Genomic DNA, 27,766 nt, shown 5'->3' with positions numbered 1-27,766 from the left:
GTAACTGATACTTCTTCCATGTCCAACTGTCCAATTTGTGGAGCTACTCCGAATGCAATGAGTGATATAGAGGTAATATTTTTTTTTTCAAATTTTAAGGGCCATAAAAATAACAATGTTTTTTTTTATACTTTACAGAAGTTTGAAGCAGGATACGATTCGAACGAAGATGCTCTGCATTACGGCATATCTCCACTGCACGCTTGGATGCGATTTTTTGAGTGTTTATTACATATTTCCTATAGGATGGAAATTAAAACGTGGAAGATCACGAAGGATTTAAAGGCCAAATATCTTGAACGGAAAAAACTCGTTACTCAAAAAATGTACGAAGCGTTCGGAGTACGAGTTGATCAACCCAGGGCAGGCGGAGCTGGGACCAGTACAACAGGAAATGTGTGTCGAAAAGCATTTTCAACTCCTGAATTACTTTCCAAAGTTTTGGATATCGACGAAGAGCTTACTATTAGATTTCGTAATATTTTAATAGTAATCAATTGCCAAGACCCGATCAATCCTAAAAAAATGGATGACTATTGTAAGGAAACATATCGGCGGTATCTTAATTTGTATGATTGGTATAAAATTGCAGCAACAGTGCATAAAGTACTCGCTCACGCTGGAAGCATAATAATCCATTCACCTGCTCCTCTTGGCATGTTAGCTGAGGAAGCAGCAGAGTGCCAATATAAACTACTAAAAAATGTCGTACCCATCATGCTAGGAAAAGGTCACGAGTTGATAATCTACATGACGTCTTTATTCGAGCTATGAACTCATCTGATCCTTTGATAAGTTCAATATATCTAGGTAATAGAATCCGAAAGCAGGTATCACTTGAATATCCAGATGTTGTGAAATCACTTTTAGTATTCGAAGATCTTGACAGCTCTGAAAATATAAACACTGAAGGCAATGCACTAGCATTAATGGATGATGTTGAACAACTGGATGATGATTTTGGTCTTGATGAAAATGTAGAAAATGAGTAGAATTGCTTGTGAATTTAATTTAGTTTTAAGAGAAAGTTATTAAATAAATTTTATTATGACAATTAGTCAAAGAAAATTATGTTTTATTTTGTAGTATATTCATCCCTGCAGTATAAAAAACGTAGTTCAACTTAGTTAACGATGTTGATATGTGTTCAGTAAAAATAATGGAAACATAGTAAAAAAAATAATCCTTTCGACTAGCTTTAATGATTTATTTCTCGCCTTGAGTATCATACCGGCATAACTGCATTGATCGATGTGTCTTCATCGATTTTCTCTTTTGTTAATAACTTGACCAAATCGAAGCCGATCGACGTGATTTTTTTACTGACGGAAAAGGATCATAACCAGTGCTGCAAAATTTCGACACTAAAAACTGATAATAACAAAACAACCCTGGTCACTCATTTCAGCAGAGAGTCACCATCAGTAGCAATCAATATCAATTGTCAGTGATATTACTATCAGTGACGACGATGTGCAGTTTTTTCATTTGCTGAATTACTATCGAAATCAAATTAATTTAGCAAAACAGTTACATAGAACCATCAAAGTGAATACGAATCATCATCATTATCAGCCTGGAGAACAATAATGTGACACAGAATGCGCAAATTCACAGTTTTTTCACCAAGGGAATCTTTGTCACTGACAAAGAAAGGAGTGAGATTTTGACAAAGGAAATTTTGATTTTCAGTTCTATCAGTGTTGCTGCTGAAATGAATTTTGTCTATATCCACTGAAGTTTTCTCAATGAAAATGACAAATCGCAGCACTGATCATAACATCTTGCCACAGTCCAAAAATTGCGTCGATCGGTTTCGGTTTGGCCAAGTTATTAACGAAAGAGAAAATCGATCAATGCAGATACGCCCTTATGATGCTAAAGGCGAGATTTGGACGGAAAAAAATATTTTCAGTAGAGGGGAGGTTCGATAGACAAATAATTCTTCATCAAAATACCTGATTGGTAAAACAATACTCTTATATCACATATATAAAAAATGGGGGAGGGGTCAGGTCTTGGCTAGGAGGGGGGGGGGGGGGGTTCCACCTCCACCTTTCCTATTTAATCTTATGCACAGCAACCTTATTCTAGTTTTGATTTGCATTTGAACTGTCCCTAAAATTAAAAACAAACTTTCAAGTTTATTGTTCAGGAATAAGTAGCTCATTACTGGGTTTAATACTAGTTACACCTTCCGGATGCGATGAAAATACATAAATATGACTAATTTTATGCTTAACTTACTAGAATACCATCAAAAAGTGCGGAAAAACCAATAAAATATTTTTGGCCACCACTTTGTATGGAGCCGCCCCATAGTGAAGCGATATGTGATTTTTTGGGCCCATTCCAAGGGATATCTACGGAAACACTTTACGTCAGCAAATTCAATCGAAGAATTTGAACAAGACCGGACAAAATTTAACCAAAATTATTCCCAAGGAATCTGTGCTGAAGCTCATGGGCAGCATCAGATCAAAAGTTCGCTCCTCGGTATACGATTAAAGAAACTGCGGATTAGTTTCATCCAATTGAAAGAGAATACTATAGGGAACATATATATAAAATAAAAATTTGAGTTCATTAACATAACGTTGTTTTATTCCAATAATAAACTATGCTTATACTTTCTGTGACACCCTATAAACAGCCCCTTTTGTCGTATGCACTGCAAGAATCTTAAAATTTATTTATAGATGAACACGTTATAAATCGTAAAATTCCAGAATTTCAGAAGCTCCAGAAGGCAAACCGCTATTGTTGAATTGTACAGTCACACATTCTTGGAAACCAATATTCTTTGTCAGCCATGGGCCTTTCGCTGAATCTCAAGAGCAGAACACGTTTTGGCTAATTTTCATACGGTCTTATACACAGAGAGTTCACTTTTACGCGATTTTTTTCGTCCGTATTTTTGATCGAGCGATCTTAACTGCAACCATATTTAGTGCAAATTGTTTAAAAAAAAAAATCAAAAAAGGCAAAGAAAAATATTGTGATATTGAAATTTCTGTACTCATCCTAAATGAGAACAACATTGCAATGAATATATTGTTTATCGTTTGAGAACCACTTCTTCAACCTCTGATTTTAACTGAATACAAAACGCCAGCTAGAATATTCTTCAGGAACACTGTAATAAGAACGAAATCCCTATTTTCAACGTTACGATCTCTCTTCTTACAACACTCGGTTTTATTGCTAGGCCTAAAACAGGAGCATAGGCCAAAAATAGGTGCTGTAATCCTATTACCGTGTCGCGCCAGTTTTTTTTTGTTTCCTCGCGGTGTGTTTGCGGTCATTAAATTAATCTATTGCTTAGCGCCACTTGGCGCACCATGTCGCTATCTCCCTCTTCCTCATATGCGAGTGCGCGCTTTCACATACCACAGATGAGGTTTTCTATCTTTCTGTTTTTAATCCGGCGCTTACTCGAGCTTCTTGGCCTGTGTATTTTTTCAGAGCCGTTCGCCCTCTACCGCCACCGCACTCGCGGCGGCGTCGAAGAATTTGCCCGTCCAATACTTATTGCTTGTTTATTATTGGCTTTTGGCAACCGAAAAAAGACTTTAGCACGTTACAAATGCCAACACTAGAGCGGCACCGTGAGAAAAAGTAGATCACCAATTGTTACAATGAAAATCAGGAAAATCTGGCAAATTTCTACCAGTGTCACTCTGTGTGAGAAACCGAGAATGATCGAATATCGCTCTTTGGCACGAACGGGTATGCCACAAATCACGTAGCTCACAAACAGAGCTCCGACCGTTAGCGCCATCATACGGCAACACATGGGTTCACAAGTTCGAACCAAAACCAAGAAAGTGCTGCGGTTCGAGTGCTGTTGGCAGCTGCTTGTTGTGTGACGATCAACGATCTTGACTTGGGATAGCTGTCTATCAACGATTGAGCAATCGGTTATAGAAAGTGAAGAATCTTTTCGGTTTCGGGCTGGGAGCCATTTGCGGCATTATTGGACGGACCTGATTGATGATGGGGAATGTTTGATCTGGAAATGATGGTCTATCTGTGAGCTGAGTGATACCACCTTGAGTATGGACGTGGATCGAATCGACCTTGATGAAATTTTTACTGATGCTATTATAGCTATATAAAATTTATTAAATTAAATTTTCACGTGTTTGAAAAGATCGTGATTTAGGTCTCTCTATAGCCTAGTCAGTAAAGGGGTGTATAATCCAAGTTGGAAAGACAAGAAAATGTGCATTCAATATAAAATTATGTTACGATCTTTACACGGAAATTGAAAAGAAAAGATTTTATGGTTGAACAGTTTTGACAACTTCACCCTTCGAAGTAGAAAATTGTCTTCGACATTACTGGCCAGCTCTCGATACCCTATCCTGTAATTCGATATAGGAAACTTTCCCGGCTAAAGAAGTGACTTACTTTAATTTCGTTTTCCGCACTAAATTCTTCTGTTTCGAATTCTAACTCCTTCACCCCTTCTGTCTGTGCAGAATTAGCTGTGGTCGAGTTTGAATAACTCTTAGGGGTTTCCCATAAGCACATTTCACTTTTGGACATAACAACGCTTAAAACGATGTCCAGCTGTTGTAGACAATGCATACCACACACACACAATTTAAAGTGGTACGGTAGCAAACACGTTGGATGATAGTTTGCTAACGAGAATATGTATAGATACATACACGCATTTAGTTACATGTTTAATTGTGTGTTCGTTCAGACTACACACAGTCAGTCGTCAGTCAGTCAGTCAGTGAGACAGTCAGCAGTGAACAATATGGAAAGTGTACACAGCTACCGTCTATGCCTGCAAGCACCGGAAGTGCAACGGAGCGTAGAGCGAAAATAAAGAGGCAAAACTCTAACCAACTGCTGTTCGAAGAGTGGTGAAGGATAACCAAAGAGGAGAGAATTAAAACATCAAACGCAAAGTCACAAAAATGGTAATCGTAGTAGCAGTGGGCATGCATCCCTTGCAAAATGAAAAATTATTCAATCATTGTACTTTCCTTGATCTATGTATCGGAGCGATCATTATTGCGTAATTGCGGATATCACAAATGGAAATCGTTTTCACTCTTGCACGGAATCCGATTTTAGTCGGTTCACCGATTAAGCTGATTCTAATAAAACAACGAAATGGTTGACCTCTTCCCATGCCCGTCATCAATGAGACCGGAACTTCAATCGTGTGTGCAATATAGCGAACGACACTTAATCTCCGCTAATTTGCAATTAATCACCGTGATGTGCGATGTGCAGTTCACTTAGCGTAATAAATAACATGCTGTTTTCAGTGCCAAACACTGTCATTTTCTGTCGATTGATAACCGTTCGTTATACACAGACCTTTTGTGATGGTTTATGTTTGTTTATTTTTTGTCAACATCGCACCACCCAAGTGGTTCTATTTGTTCGTGTTATTAGCATTATTCAACATCGAATAGAGTACACCATGGAATACGGTGGTCATTCACAGTAGGTAAAAGTATAGTTGTTCAGCACAGAATCGACGGTCGGATAGGCGGCTGCTACGACGACGATGGCGCCAGTCATCATTAAAACGAAATTTCGAACAAGTTGCCCTGTCACCGACCACGCCATCACTGTACCGAAATCAATCATCAAAGCGCCGGGTCGGGAAGTAGCCATGTACACATAGTAGCCGGGCGCGGCAAAACTGAAGAAACCAAAATTGTCGATCTGTTTTGACCGAAGCGAGACGAAATTTTAATAAGAGATAATTATTCCGAGATTAATAGGCTGTAAAGCTATTTACTTGATGCTTGCTTTTCTGAGGAGGAAAACATATGGTTACAACTTTATTTTGGGGACCGTAATTTGTGATGACAATGAACTAGCACTGTCCGAATGTTAGTAATGTATGCAGAACACTCGAGCTGGGGCCGCTTAATTTTTTCTTTGCCTGTGGGGTGATACCATTAATTCCTTCTACAAGTTTTTTTAATCTCACTAAATATGACATTTTTGATGAAAGAAATACATTATTTAGCCCTTTTATGAAAAAATGCGATCAATTTTCCCCAACAATAATGCCATTTCAGGGTGTGGACTCGATGAAGAAAACTAAATTCCCTGATAGGGTAGGTGTTCCAGTAATAGTGGTGTACCTATATTTGCGGTATGAAGGTTGTGCCGGATTAGTGAGGAGGATCCGAAAAAAAATATTTTTCATCGGTAGCTCCCTAAAATAAAGCATATTTGCATATTTCAAACTTAAAATATGCCCAAAAGTGACGGAAAATAATTATTTTTCCTTAAGATTTTTACTCATTTACACCTATATTTTCGGTAGTGTTCCTATAATAGTGAAACCCATAAGAAACCAACACATTCCACTATTATAGGAACCAAAGTTAGCAACTACCACAACTACCGTATGCGTGATAATGTTTGCACAATCGTACAAATAAGGTTCAATGCCTTGGTTTGCTTTGAATGCACGTAACCTAATAGCTCATACCGTAGTAGGCTGTGTATAAAAGAAAATGATTTACTTAGTTTGACAGTTGCACCATGACGAAGTGGCAGCATATTCGTGATTTGTCCCACGCGCAAATGTCGCAAAAAGACATTTCAATCGCCGTGGGAGTGTCTCGGTGAACCGTCAAAAGGGTTTTAGACCGAGAAAAGAAAGGACAACTATTCGCAAAGGTGGCCACAGGTCGTCCGAGGTCAGCTCGGGTTCCGAGGGTTATCGCTGCTATCATAAGGAAGATCCGGGTGAATCCAGTGCGTTCAATAAGGAAAATGGCAAAGGAACACGGGATCAGTGACTTTACGGCACGAAAGATCGTAAAGGAAGATTGCGGCCCGAAGTCGAGGGCACGGAAAAAAAAAACTCACATGATTACCAACCGCATCCGGGAGCTACGAGTCGAACGATACAAGAAAATCTTGAACTTCCTTAAGCGAAAAAATCCGGTAATCCTGTTCTCCGACGAGAGCATGTTTACCGTCGTTGCCGTATCAATTTCCAGAACCGACCGGTATATTAGTTCTCTTCCGGTAAAAGACGTGGCCGACGAGCACAAGAACGTGTATCTGACCAAGCATCCTGCTAGCGTAATGGTGTTTGGATTGTTGGCTTCCGATGGCAAAAAAAATGGACCCGGTGTTCATTCCAGAAGACGACAAGGTCAACACGGAGGTCTACATCGGGATTTTAAGTAAGTATATTCTTTCGAGGATCAAAGAACAGTACGGTCCGAAGTCAAATGTTGTACTTCAACAAGATGGGGCTCCGTGCCACACCTCGAACCGCACTCAGAAGTGGTTGCAGGAACTTCCGTTCTGGGCGAAGTATATGTGGCCGCCATCCAACCCCGATCTTAATCCGCTGGATTACTCAATATGGCGCGTCATGAAGACCAAGGCCTGTTCTAAACGCCACCCGAGTACAGCAAGCCTCAGACAAACATTGACCCGTACCTGGAGAGAAATGGATCCAGACTACATTATTAGAACCTGCCATGCATTTCGGAAGCGTGTGGAGGCCGTAATTGCAGCAAGTGGAAACTTAATCGATGATTAACATAGTTAAAAACTCTGAGAAACATCCCCTCTTTGAATAAATAAAAAAAAACTCGAAAACGAAATTTTTGAGAATCTTTTTAAATTTGACATTGTTTAATGGTGCAAACATTATCACGCATACGGTACTGGAACAGTGTTCCTAACAATGGAGGACGATCTTTCTAAAATGTTCGCAGTAACCGGGGTGTTACTTTGATTTATAACGATGTGTGAATGAAACTGCAATCATTGTTATATCAATTAGCCAGTGGCGTCGCGTCCACATGTGCAACCTGTGCACGACACAGGTGTGAATAATTTAAAAAATCAGTGCCAACATTTCAAAGGGGCGTAATTGCTTTTGTAAACAATGACATTAGCCGTCAATTTCTCGCGAATGAAATCTTACCTCTCCAAAATTAAAATGCTAGCTGGTAGAGGAAACATTCCTCTACCTGATGGTGTCATTATTTTTCATGAGTAAGCTTTTATTCGCGAGAAATCGACGGCTGAAGCTATTGTTTACAAATGCAATTACGCCCCTTTGAAATGTTGACACTGAAATGCGATTAGATTTTTATAGATTTTATAGTCACATTATAGCTGTACTTCTTTACTCCAGACCACAAGTGACCACGAATACACTATTTTATAGTGTGGCTCAATTAAATCTTCGACCTTGGCTTGCTTCAAAAAAGATTATATTCAGTTCGGATGGTCTGCCTATTCCCTAATGCATTGATTTCTGAGCATGTCGATATCACTACCATGAGAAAACTCATTAAATAGTGCACCTAAAAGAGAGCTTTTTTGCGTGGGGGGTGACAAGTTTGTGTATGATCAAATGTCTGATGTAAGCCAAGCAGACCTTCTATAACCTCCACAATACATGACGGTTTGCACCACTAGTTGTAATTGAAACTTTCACCAGTCACACGTCAAACAGGAGCAACACGGAAACAGCTGTCTGGTACGCTTTGGATGTTATACACCGAAAATAGTTTTCATGTAGCTTCCATTGGAAACACACATGATTTTCATCCATAATCAAAATTAATGGAATTCATCTGAATTTCACATAACATTTATGCGATCACATTAATTTTATATGATTTTTCATATGAATTTCATGGACCTCATAATATTCATGTGATTTTGTGGTGGGATTTGCTGCTATGTAATCACACGAAAGCTATGTGAAAATCACATGGATTTCATACATTAGATATGTGATAAATTTTTTGAGTGTAGTACTTGCAGACCAGTATGAATGTGTGAGTTTAAATTAGAAGAACATTGTGATGTATGGGTGCCTAAAGCGTGCATTTCTCGCTGTGCACTTGGATATCTGCTTGCAGGCAAAGAGAGTAATGGAGAAAGAGAGCGCAAAAGCTCGCTCTCACTCTCTTGTCAGTTGTAAATCTCTCAATTAAGGCCCACGCACATTAGACCCGGATCGGACGCGTTGCGGCAAAGAGACAGCTAAATCTATTGTCTAACTGTCAAATTTACGTCAACGCAACGCAAACGGATCTAATGTGGGTGGCCCTTTACCGATGGTTGCGCCGTTGCGTCTGTCAAAACTTATGAGCTTCCCCTGGTTCATTCTGATAGTGTTGTTCTGATGAATAAAGAGTTGATCAATTCGAGTTTGCTACCCAGGGAACTTGAATTTTCTCTAGATTTTGGCACTGTTTTGTATCAAAAAATGTTTTCGGAAGTGTTTGACAGATATTGTTCATTACACTTCAGTCGAAAGAGTTAGCCTTGTGATAAAAACGAGAATTAGTTAAGTTTTGCAATTCTTCCTACTTCGGTTAGCGCGAAAAGGGCCATACAAGTTTTGTTTGCACAAGATGATAGGCCCTTCAAATGTTACGTTAGGTAGTGATTAATATAGAATATGTCCCTCGAATTCAAGGAGCATTGAAAAATAAAACAAAAACTAATATGTGGTGGTAAACTATAACGAAACAAAGTTTGGTGCACAGGTGAAAAAATGAGGCACGCGACGCCTCTGCTGGTTATCTTTTAATCTATAAGAATTAAAAGCTAAAGTTATCATAACACGATCACAACAACATGTATTTTCATCACTAGCTTGATAGCCAGAAAGTTCTCAACTAGTTCATGATCTTTTTCTTTCCACAATTTACTCCATTTTCTTTCCTTGACATGGCAATTTACTCACCCTTATTAGTTATTTTTCTGAATGTTTCTGGACTTTCTGCTAGGGATATGAAACATTTGTCTTTAATCACTGCACACAATTATGCACACTTCAATGCCCATCCCATCTCCGTTAAAAAATCAGCATAACACGTTTAACCTTACGCTGGATCGCAACAGGATACCTTCGGTGGGAAATTGTTCATAAGCGCATATTGGAAACCATTAAGCCAGCTAATTTTTTTGCTATATAAAGCTACATACGAGTATGATAGGGCTTCGGAAAATTATTAGCCGCGTTATTATTAAGGTGTGTTGCAGTGGCGTCCCGTAACCTCACTTTTTACCTGTGCACCAATGTTCAAAACCAGATTTAATGTCATATTCATACTCGAATCGGTTGAAAAATACACTTAATCTTTTAGTTTACTCGATATCAATACATTGCAAGATTTTGCCCCCATTTTCTTTCCATCAGTCTAAAATATGATATGCAGCGATTTGCTTTCACAAAATTAGAAATTTAGGTTCATGTGACCCTGAGTTCAATATTTAATCATAATGTGCTACTCACTCCAAGCAATCAAAAATTCGACCATCCAAGCAGGAAGCATAATTCTAAATTTTCATTTGATAGCTTAATATCTGAGCTTATCCGGTTTTTAAGCACATAATGAGGAACTGAAAACTACAAGCAGGGTTGGCATGTCATTTTTGTTTACAATTTGCTCTTTTCTAAATAACTTTTTACTCAGTTAAAGAAACTTTATTTCGCTTTAAGCAAATGATAAAGTAGGACCATAGCTCACTATAGACAGTATAGACACGCACCGAGTAACGGGTGTTAAAAAAAATGAGAATTTTTTCAGTCATATAGCTAGTAAAAAAAAAAAATTCAACGAATTCAGTATTTTTTATTAAAAACAATGTTAATTCTTCAAAAAACGTCAATGAATATTGGAGAAGGGGCTCTGGTCAGCCGTACGACGCAACTTAGTCGCGATGCTCTCACAAGAGCGCTGGACGGTACTGAAATCATTCTCATTTTTTATTGAACATCCGTTAGTTAAAATTAAACATATGAATAGTCTACTTGCATTCAGAAATTATTTCTTAAATCTTTGCCATTCTTGCAAAGACACTCCAATCCATTCAGAGTTTTAATAACCGACATGAATGAACATACAAATTACCATGAAATTTCTGCTCAAAGCGCACTACTGAAATCTGTCTTCGTATCCGCGGAAAACGTTTATCTAAGCCACGAATACGAGTGCAAAATGTATGAGTTGGTTCACGTCAGATCCATTCTAGACATGTTATTTTTATCTAGATAAACACATTATATTGTTTCGACATATGGGATGGACGCACATTTTAACCGGCCGTTTTAGATTTTTGAACAAAAGTAAAGTTTGAGTTTCATGTCGGTTTGCCCGTGGTATAATTTTTGTTGGACCGAACTAAATACAGCGCCACCCAGAAACATGCTAATCCATTTGGAGCATAAATTATGTTACAACCACTACTACCAAATAGCTCTACTCAAAGATGTAAATGGATTTTTAACGACCCTCTGGATCCCACTTCAACACAGGAACGTGCCAACCTAGAGTTGGATTTTTTATTGATCATCTAGGCCCAACATCATCAACATTAAGTTTTCCAAGCAGAATCTCACGGAATCATAGCCTTTTGACAGATCTTACAGTAATACACCTGAAATGTTTATACAATACATATGCAGCTAGAGATGTTCTGCTCAACTTTCACAAATACCACATCAAGCAGTTATAATAATTCATTTGAGCACCCAGCTTTACAAGCCTCCTCAAACTACACCAAGGCATTAAATTGTATGAGACTAGCGATATCAGTAATACTTTCCAGAGAAGATTAAGAAATATTTCCATGATTTTTAAATAAATTCCCTGATTTTCCAGGTCTTTCCAGGTAGGCGACACCCTGCATTTCTTCATCAACATTTCAAAAGGGCGAAACTGCTTTTGCAAACAATGGCTTTAGCTGTCGAATATTCGCGATATACAAACTAACAACACGAAGAACCATAATTAACGTGGATTTTATGGCTAGAGAACGACCCCAGCGTTGTTGGAAATTGCAGCTATTGTTACCTCTACCACGGTATGTGCTCCTGTCATCATCGACTTGACGATCTCGAGGGGACACGTGTAGGGTAGGTGATCATCAAGTCGACGATGACAGGAGCTGCAATTTCCAAACCTACGACTGGATGCCTTCCTTCAGATAACAACTTGAGTGCGGTAAAAAATCGATAGAACTGTTTCAAATCAAACACATCGTCGGTACATGAGCGAGTCGGTGATCATCTCTTTTTGCCAGTGGTGGTACCCCTCACCAGTGATGCAAAATATCATGACACTCACGTGACACTCGTCTTCGCATCAACCGACTATCGCTGACAGATCGTTTTGTCACGCAGTGAGAGTTAGAGCCATGGCAAACAACAATCACCACGCTGCTCACAAGCAAAACGTTACACTCGCTGCTGATAATGAAAAGCACAACGAAAACAGGGAAGACTTCTGCAGTACGATCATGAGAAAAAGCGAAACGACAGAAGAAAATGAAAACAATGCCTACGCATTCCAAGTTCGTCTCGGCAGGCGCGAGTGTGTGAGTTACAAATAAAGCAGGCAACATTAAACGGAAGCTGTTGGGCTCACTCACCAAGACACTCACATAAGCAAGCAAAGCAGCAACTGCTTCAAAACGAGCACAGATGAGTGTCGTGATTGTCTGGAATAACCAGATAGGTGATGGATCACAACAGAAGACGACATTCACCAGTTGCTTTTTACTTCTTTCATCAACTTGATGGATGGTCATGAAGAGAGCTTCGATGAGCACATTGATACGAATGTACAAAGCGTTACTACCATCAGCTGTTTGTTGATGGTGATTGTGATAGGTCGCAACTCTGCCCCTCACCATCCCAAACCAATTTGTACCTTCATAAAAGTTGTCCTTACTCGCTTTCTACTCTCTATATAGTATATACAATTTCACACTGCCGTACTCTAACGGAACTATCAACTCTATACTTTCATCTCCTTATCCATCGTATAAAAATTACCACTCTAGTCTGTTATTTGAAATTAGCATCTTCAACTATGTAAATCGTTGACTTCACGCAGAAGTAATAAAAAACAAATAGTCAAAGTGCAATTATGCGTGTTAATCAAATGGAATTGGCCCATAATACTGTGACTGTATTTCAAGCTTTTCCATATAGGGGAAATGGCCCTAATTTGGGCCCATACATAAATACAGTAATCCACTAAATTTTCAATAGCGACCAAAAATATCCATAAGTACCGTCCCAATCACGCGTTCATCTAGATAAAATTGATTAATAGTAGATTTTTAGCGATGGGCCCAATCTTCACACTCAGCTACGGTTTCCTTGTTCGGTAAATTTTTACCGAAAAAAATCGGTAAACGAAGAGTGTTACAGATTTTCCGGTAAACCAACTTGATTTTACAAATATTCGGTAAAGTTTTACCGAAGTGACGGTAATCGGGCTGTTAAATTGACGAAGTCTGTAAAAACTTTTACAGTACGGACCAGAGCTGGTAAATATCACGGCCGTCATGTGACGATGAGAAAACATCTCACTATCACGAGACGAAACTACCTATCATTAGCTTTCTTGTCATTTTTCAATGATCACGCACACAGCAAAAAATAATTTTGATATCACGTCAAAGTGGATGCACTACAATCATGTCGAAAATATGGTGTAATATTACTTGCTAAAAAGGACAAAATTATCATTAATACAATGCATGAACTGACATTACGCTGCTTTTACTGCATTTGTTTATTTATGTGGTCATAAAAATTACATGAAATTTTCGACATGATTGTAGTGCATCCACTTTGATGTGATATCAAAATTATTTTTTTGCTGTGCACTCATGAGAATAATTCTTATGCGGTTCAATATTTCTAACTGATTTAGATACATTTAAACAGACAACCTTATGTAATCGGTAGAGTGAATATTTTATTAAGGTTTCCTCGGTACAAGTAACTTTAATAGCATTAAATGAGCTAGTAATTACGATGATCACATCATTGTCACGTTCTGTCATGACAAAAAAGTCGATGAGATTTTGAAGAAAATCTCTATAATCGTTTTCTCATCCAATGATAGTGACAGAAGTATCTCTGTAAATATCGCGTGAGATCTTTCATTGAAAATGACATTTGCCAGCCCTGGTACGGACTGTAAAACGATGCAAACGCCGAATACGGTAAAAAAAATCCGAATAAACTGTAAATCACAAACCCAGTTACCGAACTTCAGTAAATTATTTCAGACTGTCAAATTCTGAAGAAGCCATGTTTATATTTAAAGTGTGAAAGTGGTCCAATGAGAAAACATAAGTGATAGTGAAAAAACGTAAATGATCGCAGTGTTCAGGTAAAAACTTGAAAACTCCGAAAATAGAGTAGCAGGTAAGAGCAAGATCACACAAATTTACAGTCGTTTCGTGCATTCATGTACATTCATTTGCCTCTAACTTTTTTCACCAACAGAATTCCGTAAAATTATGTATAATACTTTTGATTATCTACAATTTTTGTGAATAACTCAAATCTGTATCTCTTATGCATGATGAACCAGTATCAATCAGTATAACAATTGACACCTTAAAACTAAAAACTTAAACTAAATCTTATCTAAATATAGAGGAAATTATTCGCTGCCTGAAATTATTGAATTTTGTTGGACATTTGTTCTAAAATCTCAACATTCGAAATTCTATGTACCTCGGTAGTACTGTACCAAGGATGAAACTTCAAAATAATCTTCAGAACTTTGTTCTGAATTCTTTGAAGTGCTTTTTTCCTGATAGTGCAACAACTATATACCATATTGGCACAGCATAAAGCATGGCTGGTCTAAAAACTTGTTTAATTATTAGAAGTTTATTCTTCAGGCAAAGTTTGGATTTTATGTTTATAAGAGGATACACATATTTTATATATTTGTTACATTTGACTTGAATGCCCTCAATGTGATCTTTAAAAGTTAATTTTTGGTCAAGTACTAATTCAAGATATGTCACTTGACTTGACCAAGAAATTGCAACTCCGTTCATAGTGACTAGTAGTCTAGGTTTCAAAAAGGAAGCTCTAGGTTTATGTGGAAATATTATAAGTTGGGTTTTGGAAGCGTTGGGAGAAATCTTCCATTTTTGTAAATAAGAAGAGAAAATATCTAAACTTTTCTGCAGTCTGCTGCAAATAACACGAAGACTTCTTCCTTTAACGTAAATACCTGTGTCACTCGACTAGACTAACAACCTACAATAGGTCACTTGTATTTTTTATTTGTAACACTTGTGAATGCTTCAAATAAGTTCAAAACGTAATAAAATGCGTGATTATTCATTCTTCCAAAATAATCTTCCTGCTTCAAAACGTCCTTCTCCTTCCCGCATGGTTTACAATCCATAAATGTTGCATGAGCGCACAATCAGCATTTTAATTAATCATACATACCAATAATTTCGTCACAATGTTTCGAACGTTACGTATTGCTTACTTCAAGTAAAAATCCATTAAAGCGCCAGCGTATCGACCTTAGCAGTCGCATCAATGTGCACTCAAATCGAAAAGGTCGCTACAAACTTGTTGTAGGTTGCATCCAACGGATGCTTATTTTGTCTGGTATTAAATCAAACAGTCAGCAGTCTCATTCGCACCCTTTGCTTTCTCAGAGCCGCTCGATCCACCGTAAATGCAAACTACAACAAAGTGATAGCGTCTACGAGCGTATGATACTTTTGACGTGTGAACGTTAGGGTGCGTCATTTTGGAAAAAAATGCGATCACGTCACGTTTTTTTCCGAGTCTTAAAATTTAATCCTGTGTGGAAAATGATAAAGATTAATTGAGGTTAACGGCCAGGCAAAAGGTTCAAAGTTTGTATGGAGTCAGTCAATAGTTAACTAGCCAGATTGAGATCTGCTAGATCCATATGAAACTTCGTCAATTTGCGGCACCATAAAATCACAAGTAAATTGGAAAATGAAGAAGTGCTAGCTAGGATTTAGGGGCATTTTATATGTGGACCACCCTAATGTACATGCATTTACCCATTCTTTTCTGCCACATTCGTGCACCTTAGACAACACGTTGGTTGGCATGTTTGACCCTTCGAAGAAGTTGTCTGAGCTCACCGCCATCGGTCGTGCTGTCGCCACCACACCGGGGCGCTACTTTCAATCTAAATGCATCTATCGCGATTTATTATCGATGAGTCAATTCGCAGGCACCGGCGGTGGCAGTGGCGTTTAATTTTGCACAAACATACACCGATGAACGAAAAGACACGGGTTTGTGAAGGCGGCAGTGCGGATGTGAATAGAATTTTATACAGCATACGTGCACATTTAATAAAGCCCAAGTTCCTTGAGTTGTAAAACGCACGGACAAACACACACACAGTTGCAAGTAGCCAAATACAGCGATTGCAAATATGGGAAGTACGATGCGATTTGCCGAACTCACGCGTATCCAACACAAAGTGGTGGCAAGGGATTTGCGACTTCGAAACTGCGACGTGGTGACAACAGCGAGCTAAATGATGAATTGAAAATGGAATTAGAAGCAACGCTGCTTATCTAACGTCTATGTGAAAAAATCATCCACTTCCTGCTCGTTTGTGTGGGTTAGTGACAGTTGTAAAAATGTAATCACTGAACTAATCAGGAAACGGGTTAACGAGGCAGCCAAAAAATTGTGGAATATTACCAAGGACATTACATGCTGGCTAAAATGAATAATTCCAAAACGAAATTTACTAACACACAAATTAGTTGTGAACCCAGTCAAATAATGCTCTGATGTACACATATTGCCACATAAGTTGAGCTCTGGAGAATACAGTTTATACCCTACCTGGAAAACGGTCTCCTCAACGTTTAAAATCTTTATAAACCTATATTTTATAATAATAAACCTATGAATAATTAGTCTATTATAAATAATAAACCTATGAATAATTAGTCTATTCATACTACTGATTATGCTATATATTTAGACTAATTTGAAAAGAAACAACTTTAAGTCTCAGTTGAAGCGGATCTTTAGTCAAATATTTAGAAACCAGTAGAGATTATAGAAATGAAACGCTCTTTTATAAACACCCGATCTTCTATGCGCTCATCTGGTCAAATGCTGATTTTTCCTTTTAGTAGGTATGTCCATAAAACTCTTTCCAATTGAGCTCACATCAAGTCCACCCGGTGGCGGTGGCGTCAAAAGATCAAGAGGGCTGTTTTTATACACTAGCTATTCGAGCCGTCGCCATCAGTCGGTCGAGCGTGAGAGACGAAGAGTCTACTGGCGAGACGAAATATAACAAAATGATGGCGGCGGCGGTGACGACGATGCCACGGACGCCAATTGCAAAAAAAAAACAACAACAAGACCATGCCAGAATTGGGGAGAAATGCTAGTATGATAGCAACCCTCGCGGGGGCAACAATGGAATGGGACACACGGGGACACTATGGCGCGCTACGAAGGCGACGACGACGACGACGGTCGCCGACATGGTAAAGGAAGGGGCGACGCCTCGGCGGGATCAAGATCTCGATCCCTAAATCGAAGATGATGGTATGGGTCGTCGTCGCCATCGTCTCGGGACACGTTTCATTGCCCGCCTATACGGGTGATACAAAGTGCATGCATAACATGTGTAATCGCATTCTGTGGCGAATCAGTCATCACTTCGATGGATAGGCAAAAAGCGAATTTGATGGCGCTAAAATAAGACAAGTGCTCCGCCACATTCCACCAGGCCGACGCCGGCGAACTGTACACAAACACGAATGCGCCAACAAGAGTCGCAATAAATTAGTCCTGCAGCGCGGTTCGGGTGTTTTTTGCACAAAGAATAAGCGAATCCCAGGTAGAGGAGCATAGCAACATTATATCAAAATAATATCAAATTTTACTATCATAATACAGTAATGACCCGATTTTTTCAGTCTCCTTTTCAAAATATTTTCTACGAAGCTCATGCGCTTTTTCTTATTGTACCAAAGTTTACCTTAAACGTCCATCTTGAAGATGAATGAGAAAGATTTGGAATTACGGTTACCTGAAATGAATGAAAGATGCAAGTCTGATCGGGCCATATTGTATTCAGTTACTACTCCATATAGGTTTTCTGATATTATTTTTGATATTTTACCTTCTATATAGGGGAAATGGCTCTAATGTTGGCCTATGGATCTAAGATTGGGCCCATCGCTAAAAATCTGCTATTTTTTCTATTTTATCTAGATGAACGCGTCATTGGGACGGTAACTAATGGATATTTTTGGTAGCTATTGAAAATTTAGGCTATTACTGAATTTATGTATGGGCCCAAATTAGGAGCATTTAGGCCGACATAACATCCATTTCCCCTATATAGATCAAACCAATGGCAAAAGAGATCTTCAGAATTCTTATTTTTAATATCAAAATTTGTCATTGCTTGATTACTTTTTCCAATGGAGTATCTGCTTTTGTAAACAATGCATTTGATCGTAGATTGAGCGTAACTGGCCGCTCACTCACGCATCATAACACTACCATCAGATAGGGGAACCACCGTCAACTTAATTTGACGGCGAATTTTATTCGACCGGAGCGTCCTCCGGAGTCCAAAGTAGGCACGATTCCCTGCCATAATGCGTCTTTGAATTTCTATGCTGATATCATTTTTGGCGGTCACCAGTGAGCCCAAATACACAAGCTCGTCGACCACCTCGATTTCGTCACCGTCAATCTGAACTCGGGGTCGGAGGCTAACATTATCTTCCCTAGAACCTCTTCCTTTCATGTATTTTAGCTTCGATACGTTGATGGCAAGTCCAATCCGCCTAGTTTCAACCTTCAGTCTGATGTACGTTTTCGCCATCGTCTCAAAATTCCGTGCCATGATGTAGGTGTCATCGGCGAAACCAAGAAGCTGGACAGACTTTCTGAAGATCGTGCCACTCGTGTCTCTCCCCCCAGCTCTTCTTATCACACCTTCTAATGCGATGTTGAATAGCGTCGCCTTGACTAATCGCGTCAGTTTATCCGGAAATCCGTACTCGTGCATAATCTGCCATAGCGGATTTGAAATCGATGAACACATGATGTGTGGGTACGTTGAATTCGCGGCATTTCTGCAGAACCTGCCGAAAATTTGGTCCGTGGTAGCGCAGGCACCCATGAAACCCGCCTGGTATTGCCCCACGAACGAATTTGGGAGAGTACCTTGTAGGCGGCGCTCAGCAGTGTGATCGCGCGGTAGTTGTAGCAATCCAACTTGCCCGCCCTTTTTGTAGATTGGGCATACGACACCTTCCATCCACTCCTCCGGTAATATTTCCTCCTCTCAAATCTTGGCAATTACCCAGTGCAGCGCTCTAGCCAGTGCTTCACCACCGTATTTGCATAGCTCACTTGGTAGTTGATCTACATCAGTTGCTTTGTTGTTCTTCAGCCGACCGATCTCCTCCTCAACTTCTTGAAGATCAGGGGCCGGTAGCCTGTCGTCTTCTGCGCATGCTCCAAGGTCTGTTGCCGTGCCACCTTCGTTTTCTGCTCCATCACTGTTGAGGTGCTCGCCATAATACTGCTTCCACCTCTCAATCACCTCACACTCGTTCATGAGAAGGTTACCGTCCAAGTCCTCGTAGCTCGTAGTTTGTAGTAAGTAATTGCTAGCATAAACTTGAGTGAAAGATTAATTTAATTGCTGTCTTTAAAAAAGGTGTTTGAACGGACAAGAGTTATTTCGATTGTGGACAATTCAGTTGACAATTCGACTACCACGAACCGCTATTGTACCATTTTTTGCTGATTGTGGTGTTAGTTTGCGTGGGAGCGCTAAGAGTTTCGACAAATTGACGTTTGAATTTTTTTTTTACAAAAGCAGATACGCCTATTTGAGAAAGTAATCGTGATTTGGCTTCTAGTTACACTCCCGATCGTAAGTTTAAGGACACCCTCAAAAAACATGACAAATTTGTTGTGTTCATATCTCTGTCATGTTACGCCCAATTTTCGTTCTCTTTAGGTCATTTGAAAGGTATTGAATGGAACTTTCCTCGTAGGCAAATTGTTCAATATAATTTCCAAATATTGTGTCCTACAAGTTCACCCAAAGTTATAATATTTTTCAAAATTTACTCTGAAGAATCATGACTGATTTTCTCAGAATTGGGTTGGCCAAATTTTGAAATAAAAGTAGTAGTAGAACACTTAGGGGATCGTCCATTAAGTATGTCACACTTTTAGGGGGGATGGAGGTTTTGGAAACTGTGACAAAAAAAAAACAATTAAGGTCCATATAAAACATGTGACAAAGGGGGGAGGGGGGTTGAAAATGGGCCAAATTTTCGTGACATAATTAATGGACCTTCACTTATGCTATACCATTCATCAGTGCTGCAAAATCTCGACAGTACACGGTGATATTGACAATTCTGCTTTGGTCACTCATTTTAGCTAAGAGTCATAGTCAAGGCAAACCATGTCAATTGTCAATGACAATGGTGTCAGTGACGAACATGTGCAGATTTGTTTATTAGCTAAATTTGTAACGAAATTAAATGACTTGAGCAAAACAATTACATGGATCCATTTTAGTGAACAAGTATCTACGTCCTGAGCTACTTGGATAACAATAATGTGACACAGAATGTACTAAAATACACTTTTTGTTACCAGGTGAATCTTTGTCATTGACGAAAAAAAGAATGAGATTTTGACGAAGGTTTTTTTGAGGATCAAGTCTGTCAGTGACTATGTGACGAACAATTTTGTCAATATCGCGCGAAAGTCTGTCAATGGCAATGACAAATCTCAGCACTGCCATTCATACCATTCAAATAACCTTTGGAGATCAAAAATTGAACAAAACATATTTGCATGGTTTTTTAGGGGTGTCCTTAAACACCCGATCGGTAGTGTACTTGTATAACTTAACTGATATAAGGATGCTATCTTCAGCAAAGATGTTCAGATAGACAAGACCCCCCTCCCCCTCCATTTTTTCGCAACAATACGTTAAAATGTTTATGCAGCACTCCCACTGCCTTACCGTTACGTAATCTTTGATTAGATGACAACTCAACTAGATAAAAGGTTGTTTTCTTTGGCAAAGTTGTTCAGATGGACACGACCTATTGGACAATTCAGTTGTAGTGCAACATGTGAAAAAATCCAATGTGCTAAATGTAGATGCCTTCAAACGTCAATTTCTACTTAATAGAAACTCATTTAAGGGTCAATTTACTGTGATGTGTTTTCGAACAATTCAAAAGTAATTTTTTCGACGAGAGACGAGATTTCAAAAAATCTGCGTCATTCTATTCCTTTTTGCTATGTTACACTAAATCATGCGAGCAATGTAAAATGATGCGTCGAAAAAAAAACTGCTTTGATTTTTTTCAAAAATGCATCAAAGTAAATTGAACCTTCAGTGTTCACTCGGCTGTCGACAGAAGCAGGCCACTCTCGATGTGTGTTACACGATCGTCTGTTCACTCAGCAGCAACCATTGTCCTTCTTATTGTTCTTCATCAGCAGTTCTTTCGGGCGATGCGTCGTCGACTTTGGAAAGCAACCGCTTCGTGATGAGTGTGTGAATGCTGACTACAGTGGAAGCGCTCTGACCCCCGTTGGCAAATCTGCCATACAATGAAACCACTGGAAGCGGCTCCCGTTCTGATGGAGGAGGCTCATTGGATAGCGGAAGGTAAAATGTTTACTGTGTTGTACCTTTTGACTATAGGTTTAAGATGTACTGTATAGTGAACAAGAATCCTCGGCTCTGTAAAGTTAATTCGATTGAGCCTTATCAAAGAAATTAATAGACATAAAAAAATTCAACCGTAACCAAATCAACAAATCATTGATATATTTTCGGGCCTTAGTTGAAAAACATCCTTGAAATTATTGTTCTTGCTAAAATGTGAATGTTGTAAGGTAGGGAACGATTTTTTTTTTGATTTTTTGGCCCATTGGCACCCCCACTTCTAAACGCATAAATAAGGATACCGTATTTATGCACTTGGATTAACATTTAAAGTCCTTCCGTTTATGCATACTCGGCAAAAAATTATACTTTCTTGATCCCACCCCATTACTAAAGCGGCGGGAAATACTGTTAGCTTAGAAATATTTTTTTGTGCCGAGTATGCAACAAAGGAGCAACTTCGGATGTGAATATACATGCATATAAAGGGGCGTAATTGCAATTGAAAACAATGGCTTTAGCCGTCGATTTCTCGCGAATAAAAGCTCGTTCATGAAAAATAATGACACCAACAGGTAGATGAATGTTATTTTGGAGGGGTGAGCTTTTAGATGCGAGAAATCGACGGTTAAAGCCATCGTTTACAAAAGCAATTACGCTTCTTTGAAATTTTGGCACTGATATAGAGGTACAAGACATGTTTTGCAGTATCAGATACGCTATTTTGTAGTCTGTGAAAAGGATATTTAGGATTGTTGACTGCACTGTCTGCTGTTAACAACTAACGGAAAGCAGTTTCTGCGTAATTTCTGATAGATATCGTCACAAACAACAGTAGTGACATCTGATGGCCAATAAGCGCAGAAAGCCAGTTTGCTGCAGCAAACAAATCACGGTATTTGAAACGGCAGTGCCCTACATCCGTGGTCTTTATTCTATCAATAATTTGTTTTCTACGTGTGTGTGTGTAACCAGTTGTCAAAATTGTTATGCATCAGTAGAGATGTCTCGATATGCTTACATTTGCAAAAATTTGGACATCGCAAAATATTCAAGTTTATTGTCAAACTCACGGTATTAGGTGCTGCACGGTATTTGACTTTCTCATGGTCTCCTGAGTTAAAGCGAAGACAACAAATCAAGAAGACTGGCAACTCTTCCATTTTCGCATACGAACGTTATGAGACAGGTACAATCGCGTCATCTGCCGCTCAAAGGTAAATGCTTCGAACGAATTTGATAGCAAAGATTACATCCCCAGAAGAAAGGTTTGTGTATTTGCTCATTTTTCTATGCATTGCTTCCACCTTCACTCAAGCCCAGAGCTATTGTATCTGGCGCTTGGATTCTGGCAAAGTTGCCAGTCTTTTTGATATTATGTCTTCGGTTAAAGTATATATATGCTTTTACCCTAATACGTCACGTTTTATACACGCAAACCAAAAAAATTATTAAAATGAATGTTAGTTCCATTTCCTATCACCATTTGCTCATGAAAATCACAGCGAATGTTAGAAGTTGACCTTGCAGATGATGTAATGTTTTTTTTTGTTCTTGGCTCTTTGGTGTTCTATCTACTCTTTCGACTCTACCCCAAGCTTGTTATTTATAATATTGTAGAGCGACGCACATACTTGCCTCAAATCTCTCCAGCAGAAAAAATAACATACGAAGTCGAGTATGAGAAGAAAACATCCAGAAGCATGGAGGAAGCAGTGGAGAAAGCACAGATCTGATAATCGCAACGTTCATGATTCGAGTCCCTCAGTCGGCAACCTATTTTTGGACATGATTCATTTCACTCACTAATACACTCCCCATTTTTCTTTCTAAATTTTCTTGCATTGGACCGAAAGCTAGGTATATCGCATCCTCGGTTCATGTGGTCTTTACTAACATCCTCCGATGATGAATTCCACATAATTGAAAGCGAATCTTACATCAGGGTGGCTAGTGATTTTTCATTTTGAATTTCCTGGTTTTTCCCCAGATTTCCCTATTTAAATCTTTAAAAAATCCCGATTTATAATATTCAGTAAATAACGAAAGTATTACATTTTTTTATCGTTGCCAATTTGCCATGATATTTGTGGGTAAATTATCTTCAATAACAGTACTTCAAAGGAAAATATGGTAAAAATGAAAGTATATTCAACAAAATGGCTCGAATGTTATAAAATAAACATTTGATCTTCGTTCTTTACAGTGTTTTGATCCATTAAACATCCATTTTACAGCTATCCCACAATTATTAGCCAGCTAATAATAATTATTAATCTGTCTGCCCACCGTGTAAGTCAACTGCAAGTTATCTTCAAATGTGGAATGATTATAAGAATTATATAAAGTATCAATTGAATGATTTCTTAAACAATTTTTAAATTCAATCTGTCACACTTTACAATTCGGTCTAATGACCCAATCAGCTCAATAGCGTTCGGCCTAGTGACCATAAAAATCCCATGACACAGTTGCTCAGTAAGTTCACGAGCTTTGCCAACATAAGAGGTCTCAAGCTTAGTAAAGTGATGCAAATTGAATTTTCTTAATGCATATCTCGATAGTATCATTTACTGTTTACATTTACCAATGTTTGTAAGGTCACCAGACCGAACGCTAATACGCTGAATGGGTCATTAAACCGAATTGTAAAGAATGAGAGATCGAATTAAGGCATCATTTACTTTATACAAATGAGATCGAGGAAAATTTGTTGAAGATCTCGGAGTAAAAAAATGTTTGATCATTCCTTAATCTGAACTAACAGAAATCTTAAATAAAAATTGAAGCTTTAAGATTTGTTAAGAGCATTAAATTGATTTTTTTTTATTTGTAAATATTTATAAAAACAGTAAGGTCCTAGATATATAAAACAAAATTAATTGTTTTTTTTTTGAATATGGGATTGATAAAAATACTCAAAATGTGGAACAATGGAAAATTCACAGATTTAAAAAAATGGTCATGGAAAGTTTTCAAGGCTCTACAAATTGAAAGAAGATTCAGGGCTCTAGTAATTAAAAGAATACATCATAGAATTATGAGGATAATTCGTATGGATTTTTTAGGAAAAATTAAAGTTAATGCCTTTTGTGTTAATTCAAGAGAAATGCTCAGCAGAATAACTACAACATTCTGATAAACATCCTAGGGGTTGATTGGTGGTTGGTTGTCTTCATTAAAAAGATTTTCAGCCATGGTTTCACTCCGGCAAATCCTAAGGGAGTTCAGACCAGAATTCCAAAATAAATCTAAAATAATGACCAAAGGAATTCTGAGATGAATTCCATCGAATTTATGGACAATTATTCATAAAATAATTCCTGGGAAGTTGTGGAAAGAACATCAAGGAGAAATCCTACTTGATTCTGAGATGAATTTTATGGGGACCAGGAGATGAGCAAGCGAATTTTAAAAATAATACGAAGAGAATTTTGGCGAGAATTCAAAGGTAATTATTAGCAAAATTTATAGAATGTTCTGAGGATAATTGATAAAGAAGAGTCTATTTCTTCTTTTTGTTTTGGATTCCTGAAAAAAAGTTTTCTAATCAAAACCAGTCTATTTTAAAATACTGGAATCCACGAGGAAAGTTTTGATTAATATTTTGAGAATATTGTCGAAGAAATTTAATTCTCAGCATAATATTAAAGGAAACCTATGGTGGATTTCGAGGAAATTGTTATGGGGATTTCAAGGGAATTCCAAAGAGAATTCCAAGATACGAGAAGAGTTCTAAAAGTATTTTTTTGTGAGTTTTAAGAAGGATTTCATGATTATTTTAACCAGAATTTCAAGATAATTATGGGAAAACAAAATAGTATGTTGATTTTAAATAGGTTAATATTAAACCATGAAAATTTTAAAAAATATCTTTCGCAAACTTTATAAACTTGTTCATTTATAAACAATTAAAAAAAACTATAATTGATCATATATTAAGGTTTATTGATTTTTCCCGGCTATCCCGTCAAATTCCCGGGGTTTCCCGGTTACTTTTAGGATTTCCGGTTCGCTGGCCACCCTGTTACATCCCCCGGTCTGGTGTAGGTACCGCTCCCTTTATGCCAGCCTATATGAGATCAACGAGTTTGCAACATTAGAAATTGAGCTATAAAATCACCAAAATGAGGGGTGAAACATCGACATAGCGAATTTCAAATGTTCAAGACATACGTTAAATGAGTCATTTTTTACAATTGGTCTGCCCACAAGAATAATACCACATGATATTCGAGCATAAAGAAATTCTACACTTTAACTCAAGGGACCACAATATACCTATGGTTAGATCCTAGACTGTGCAACAAAGTGTATTTATAAGTAAAACGTCGCATCTATAAACAGTGAAATCATTTTCACTGTGTAACTAAAATATTGGCTATAAGATTAATTGCCCAATCAATCTCGTTCGACCTGCTGTTGGTGAGAAAACCTTGCATGAATGATTCAAGATCCATGCTCAAGAAAGCGTCAAACTCAAATTAACACATCATTTTCTGCTTCAAACCGAGAAGGTCACCGAGCACCGGTTCGTAACCACACAAATTTACTTTTTTATTCTGCATAATTTCCTCGGCTAGATTTCTCCAAATTCAGCAAATGAGCTTTCGTCCAAAACCAAAAACCACCGTTTCAGTTTCTTTGCTTCCATTGCCTCTCATTTCCAGAGGAAGAAATTATTTACGCTTGGCCAATCAGCCTGGTCGGCAGCACACAATCCGTGGATTGCTTAAACTGTTTTACCAAAACCGAGAAGATTCAATTGAACGAACAATCGGTAGAGAAAAACATCAGCCATAATGCCAGTGCTACCACTCCCAGACGGCTCGGCTCGGCTCTCTGCTAGTGCTGCTGGTGACTGCCCTACAAGCCATCATTGTCCATGTCTTCGTGGTCGTAAGCGATTCTCACTTTTTATTGCCCCATTCTTTCCATCCCTGCCTGTGCTGCATTTCAATACCCCGTCGTCTAGTATTGGTCCCCTGCCAGACTCGGTATGAACTATGAAAACAGCTTACGTGTGCTGCAAATCGTGCACTTGCAAATTTGCAAAGTGAAACCCTACCTAGAGCCACACTTGAATTGATACGAAGTGAAAATGAGTCATCATTTTGCTTCTAACGTCTAGCAGTAAATTCTCAAACGTGCTACATATTAAGAGTTTTTTAAAGTTTCTCAAACTTTTTTGGTAACAAGGTCATTTTTTCAAATGTTATTTCACAAACTGCACTTTTACTGCTGCTTTGCTCCTTGTGTGCTTTGATATCTATCTACAACAATAACAGTTGATCTTTTTGTTATGCAGTCGAGGTTCAATCCGTTCAATCAAACACGGTCGGTCCACGGTCGAAGGAATCTCTGCCCTTGTTCTGCTTCGTCTGTTCACCTCTGATGCCCATCTCCAGCGCTTTGGACGACAGATTCGATGCTCTCGATGGTTCCAAAAAGCTCTATGCACCACATCTTTGCCATCGTTGTAATCGTTGCCTTTATTGCTTCGGTCTTTCTACTTAGCTGTTCCATCTTTAACTCCCCTCAAGTGAAAATAGCTGCCATTAAGCGTACGATTGCATCCGAACAAGCACTCCCAGGAATATGGTACGACAGTTCGCTCCATGCCGCCTAAAACAATAGAAATAAAACAGAAAGCGAGAGAACTGCGCGCGAGAAGGTGGCAGAAAGTATAGCGATGACATTGGAATGTGCTCCCATGGCACGGTATTCCATTTTTTTAACGGTACCAAGGCAAACTGGGCTCTGAATGCAATGTTATATAGGTCGTTAAGCACCCGGGGCTCTATGGAGCGCAAAGCTGTATAGCAGAGAACCATTTCGCGCGATTCGGGTGGAATGGGAATTGAGTAGTTATGCTCCCCAAATTGGTTGCCCCGAATTATAAACCTCTTTTAAATGCCTCCTCGTGCAATCGTTTCGCATGCATGTGCGGCACAAGAATGACCCTTACTGAATCAGCAGATGAGTAATGCAAAATATCCGAAACTTATCAACTCAAGCGGTACTTACGGAAAAGATCCTTTCGGGCCAGATTGCGAGCGCAAAGAACTGCAAAAAGAGAAATGGGAAAAAGTTAGATTAGTTATCAGGGGTAATGCAGCAACTATTTGAAAGAGTCATATTTTACAGTACTTGTGACGGAATAAAAACGTAAACAGTAGGAAATGAGTGAGCAGGTGTATCGAAAGTATTGATTTCATTTTCATTCTACTTTTTTTCCTACAAATGGGAATTATGTGCATGTG

At 38.5% G+C, this 27,766-nt stretch overlaps 2 protein-coding genes across 3 annotated transcripts in view; one reads left to right on the top strand and one right to left on the bottom strand.

The window, feature by feature from the left end:
- The window catches only part of LOC135711022 (BUD13 homolog), a 440,257-nt gene that overhangs the window by 369,004 nt on the left and 43,487 nt on the right, over nucleotides 1-27,766 (top strand). The window lies entirely within an intron of this gene.
- Smurf (SMAD specific E3 ubiquitin protein ligase) overlaps nucleotides 1-27,766 on the bottom strand; it is a 123,281-nt gene that overhangs the window by 65,139 nt on the left and 30,376 nt on the right. For both annotated transcript variants that reach the window (XM_065233757.1, XM_065233758.1), the window contains exon 3: nucleotides 27,531-27,569. In XM_065233757.1, the coding sequence (XP_065089829.1) occupies nucleotides 27,531-27,569 (39 nt within the window). The remainder of the gene's footprint in view (nucleotides 1-27,530; nucleotides 27,570-27,766) is intronic.

The sequence above is a fragment of the Ochlerotatus camptorhynchus genome, unplaced genomic scaffold (genome assembly GCF_037179485.1).
Source record: "Ochlerotatus camptorhynchus isolate MF236.1 unplaced genomic scaffold, CSIRO-AGI_Acam_v1.1 ptg000416l, whole genome shotgun sequence".
Lineage (NCBI taxonomy): Eukaryota > Metazoa > Arthropoda > Insecta > Diptera > Culicidae > Ochlerotatus > Ochlerotatus camptorhynchus.
The sequence above is the reverse complement of the archived record's forward strand: the minus strand, read 5'-3'. Positions and strand labels throughout refer to the sequence as shown.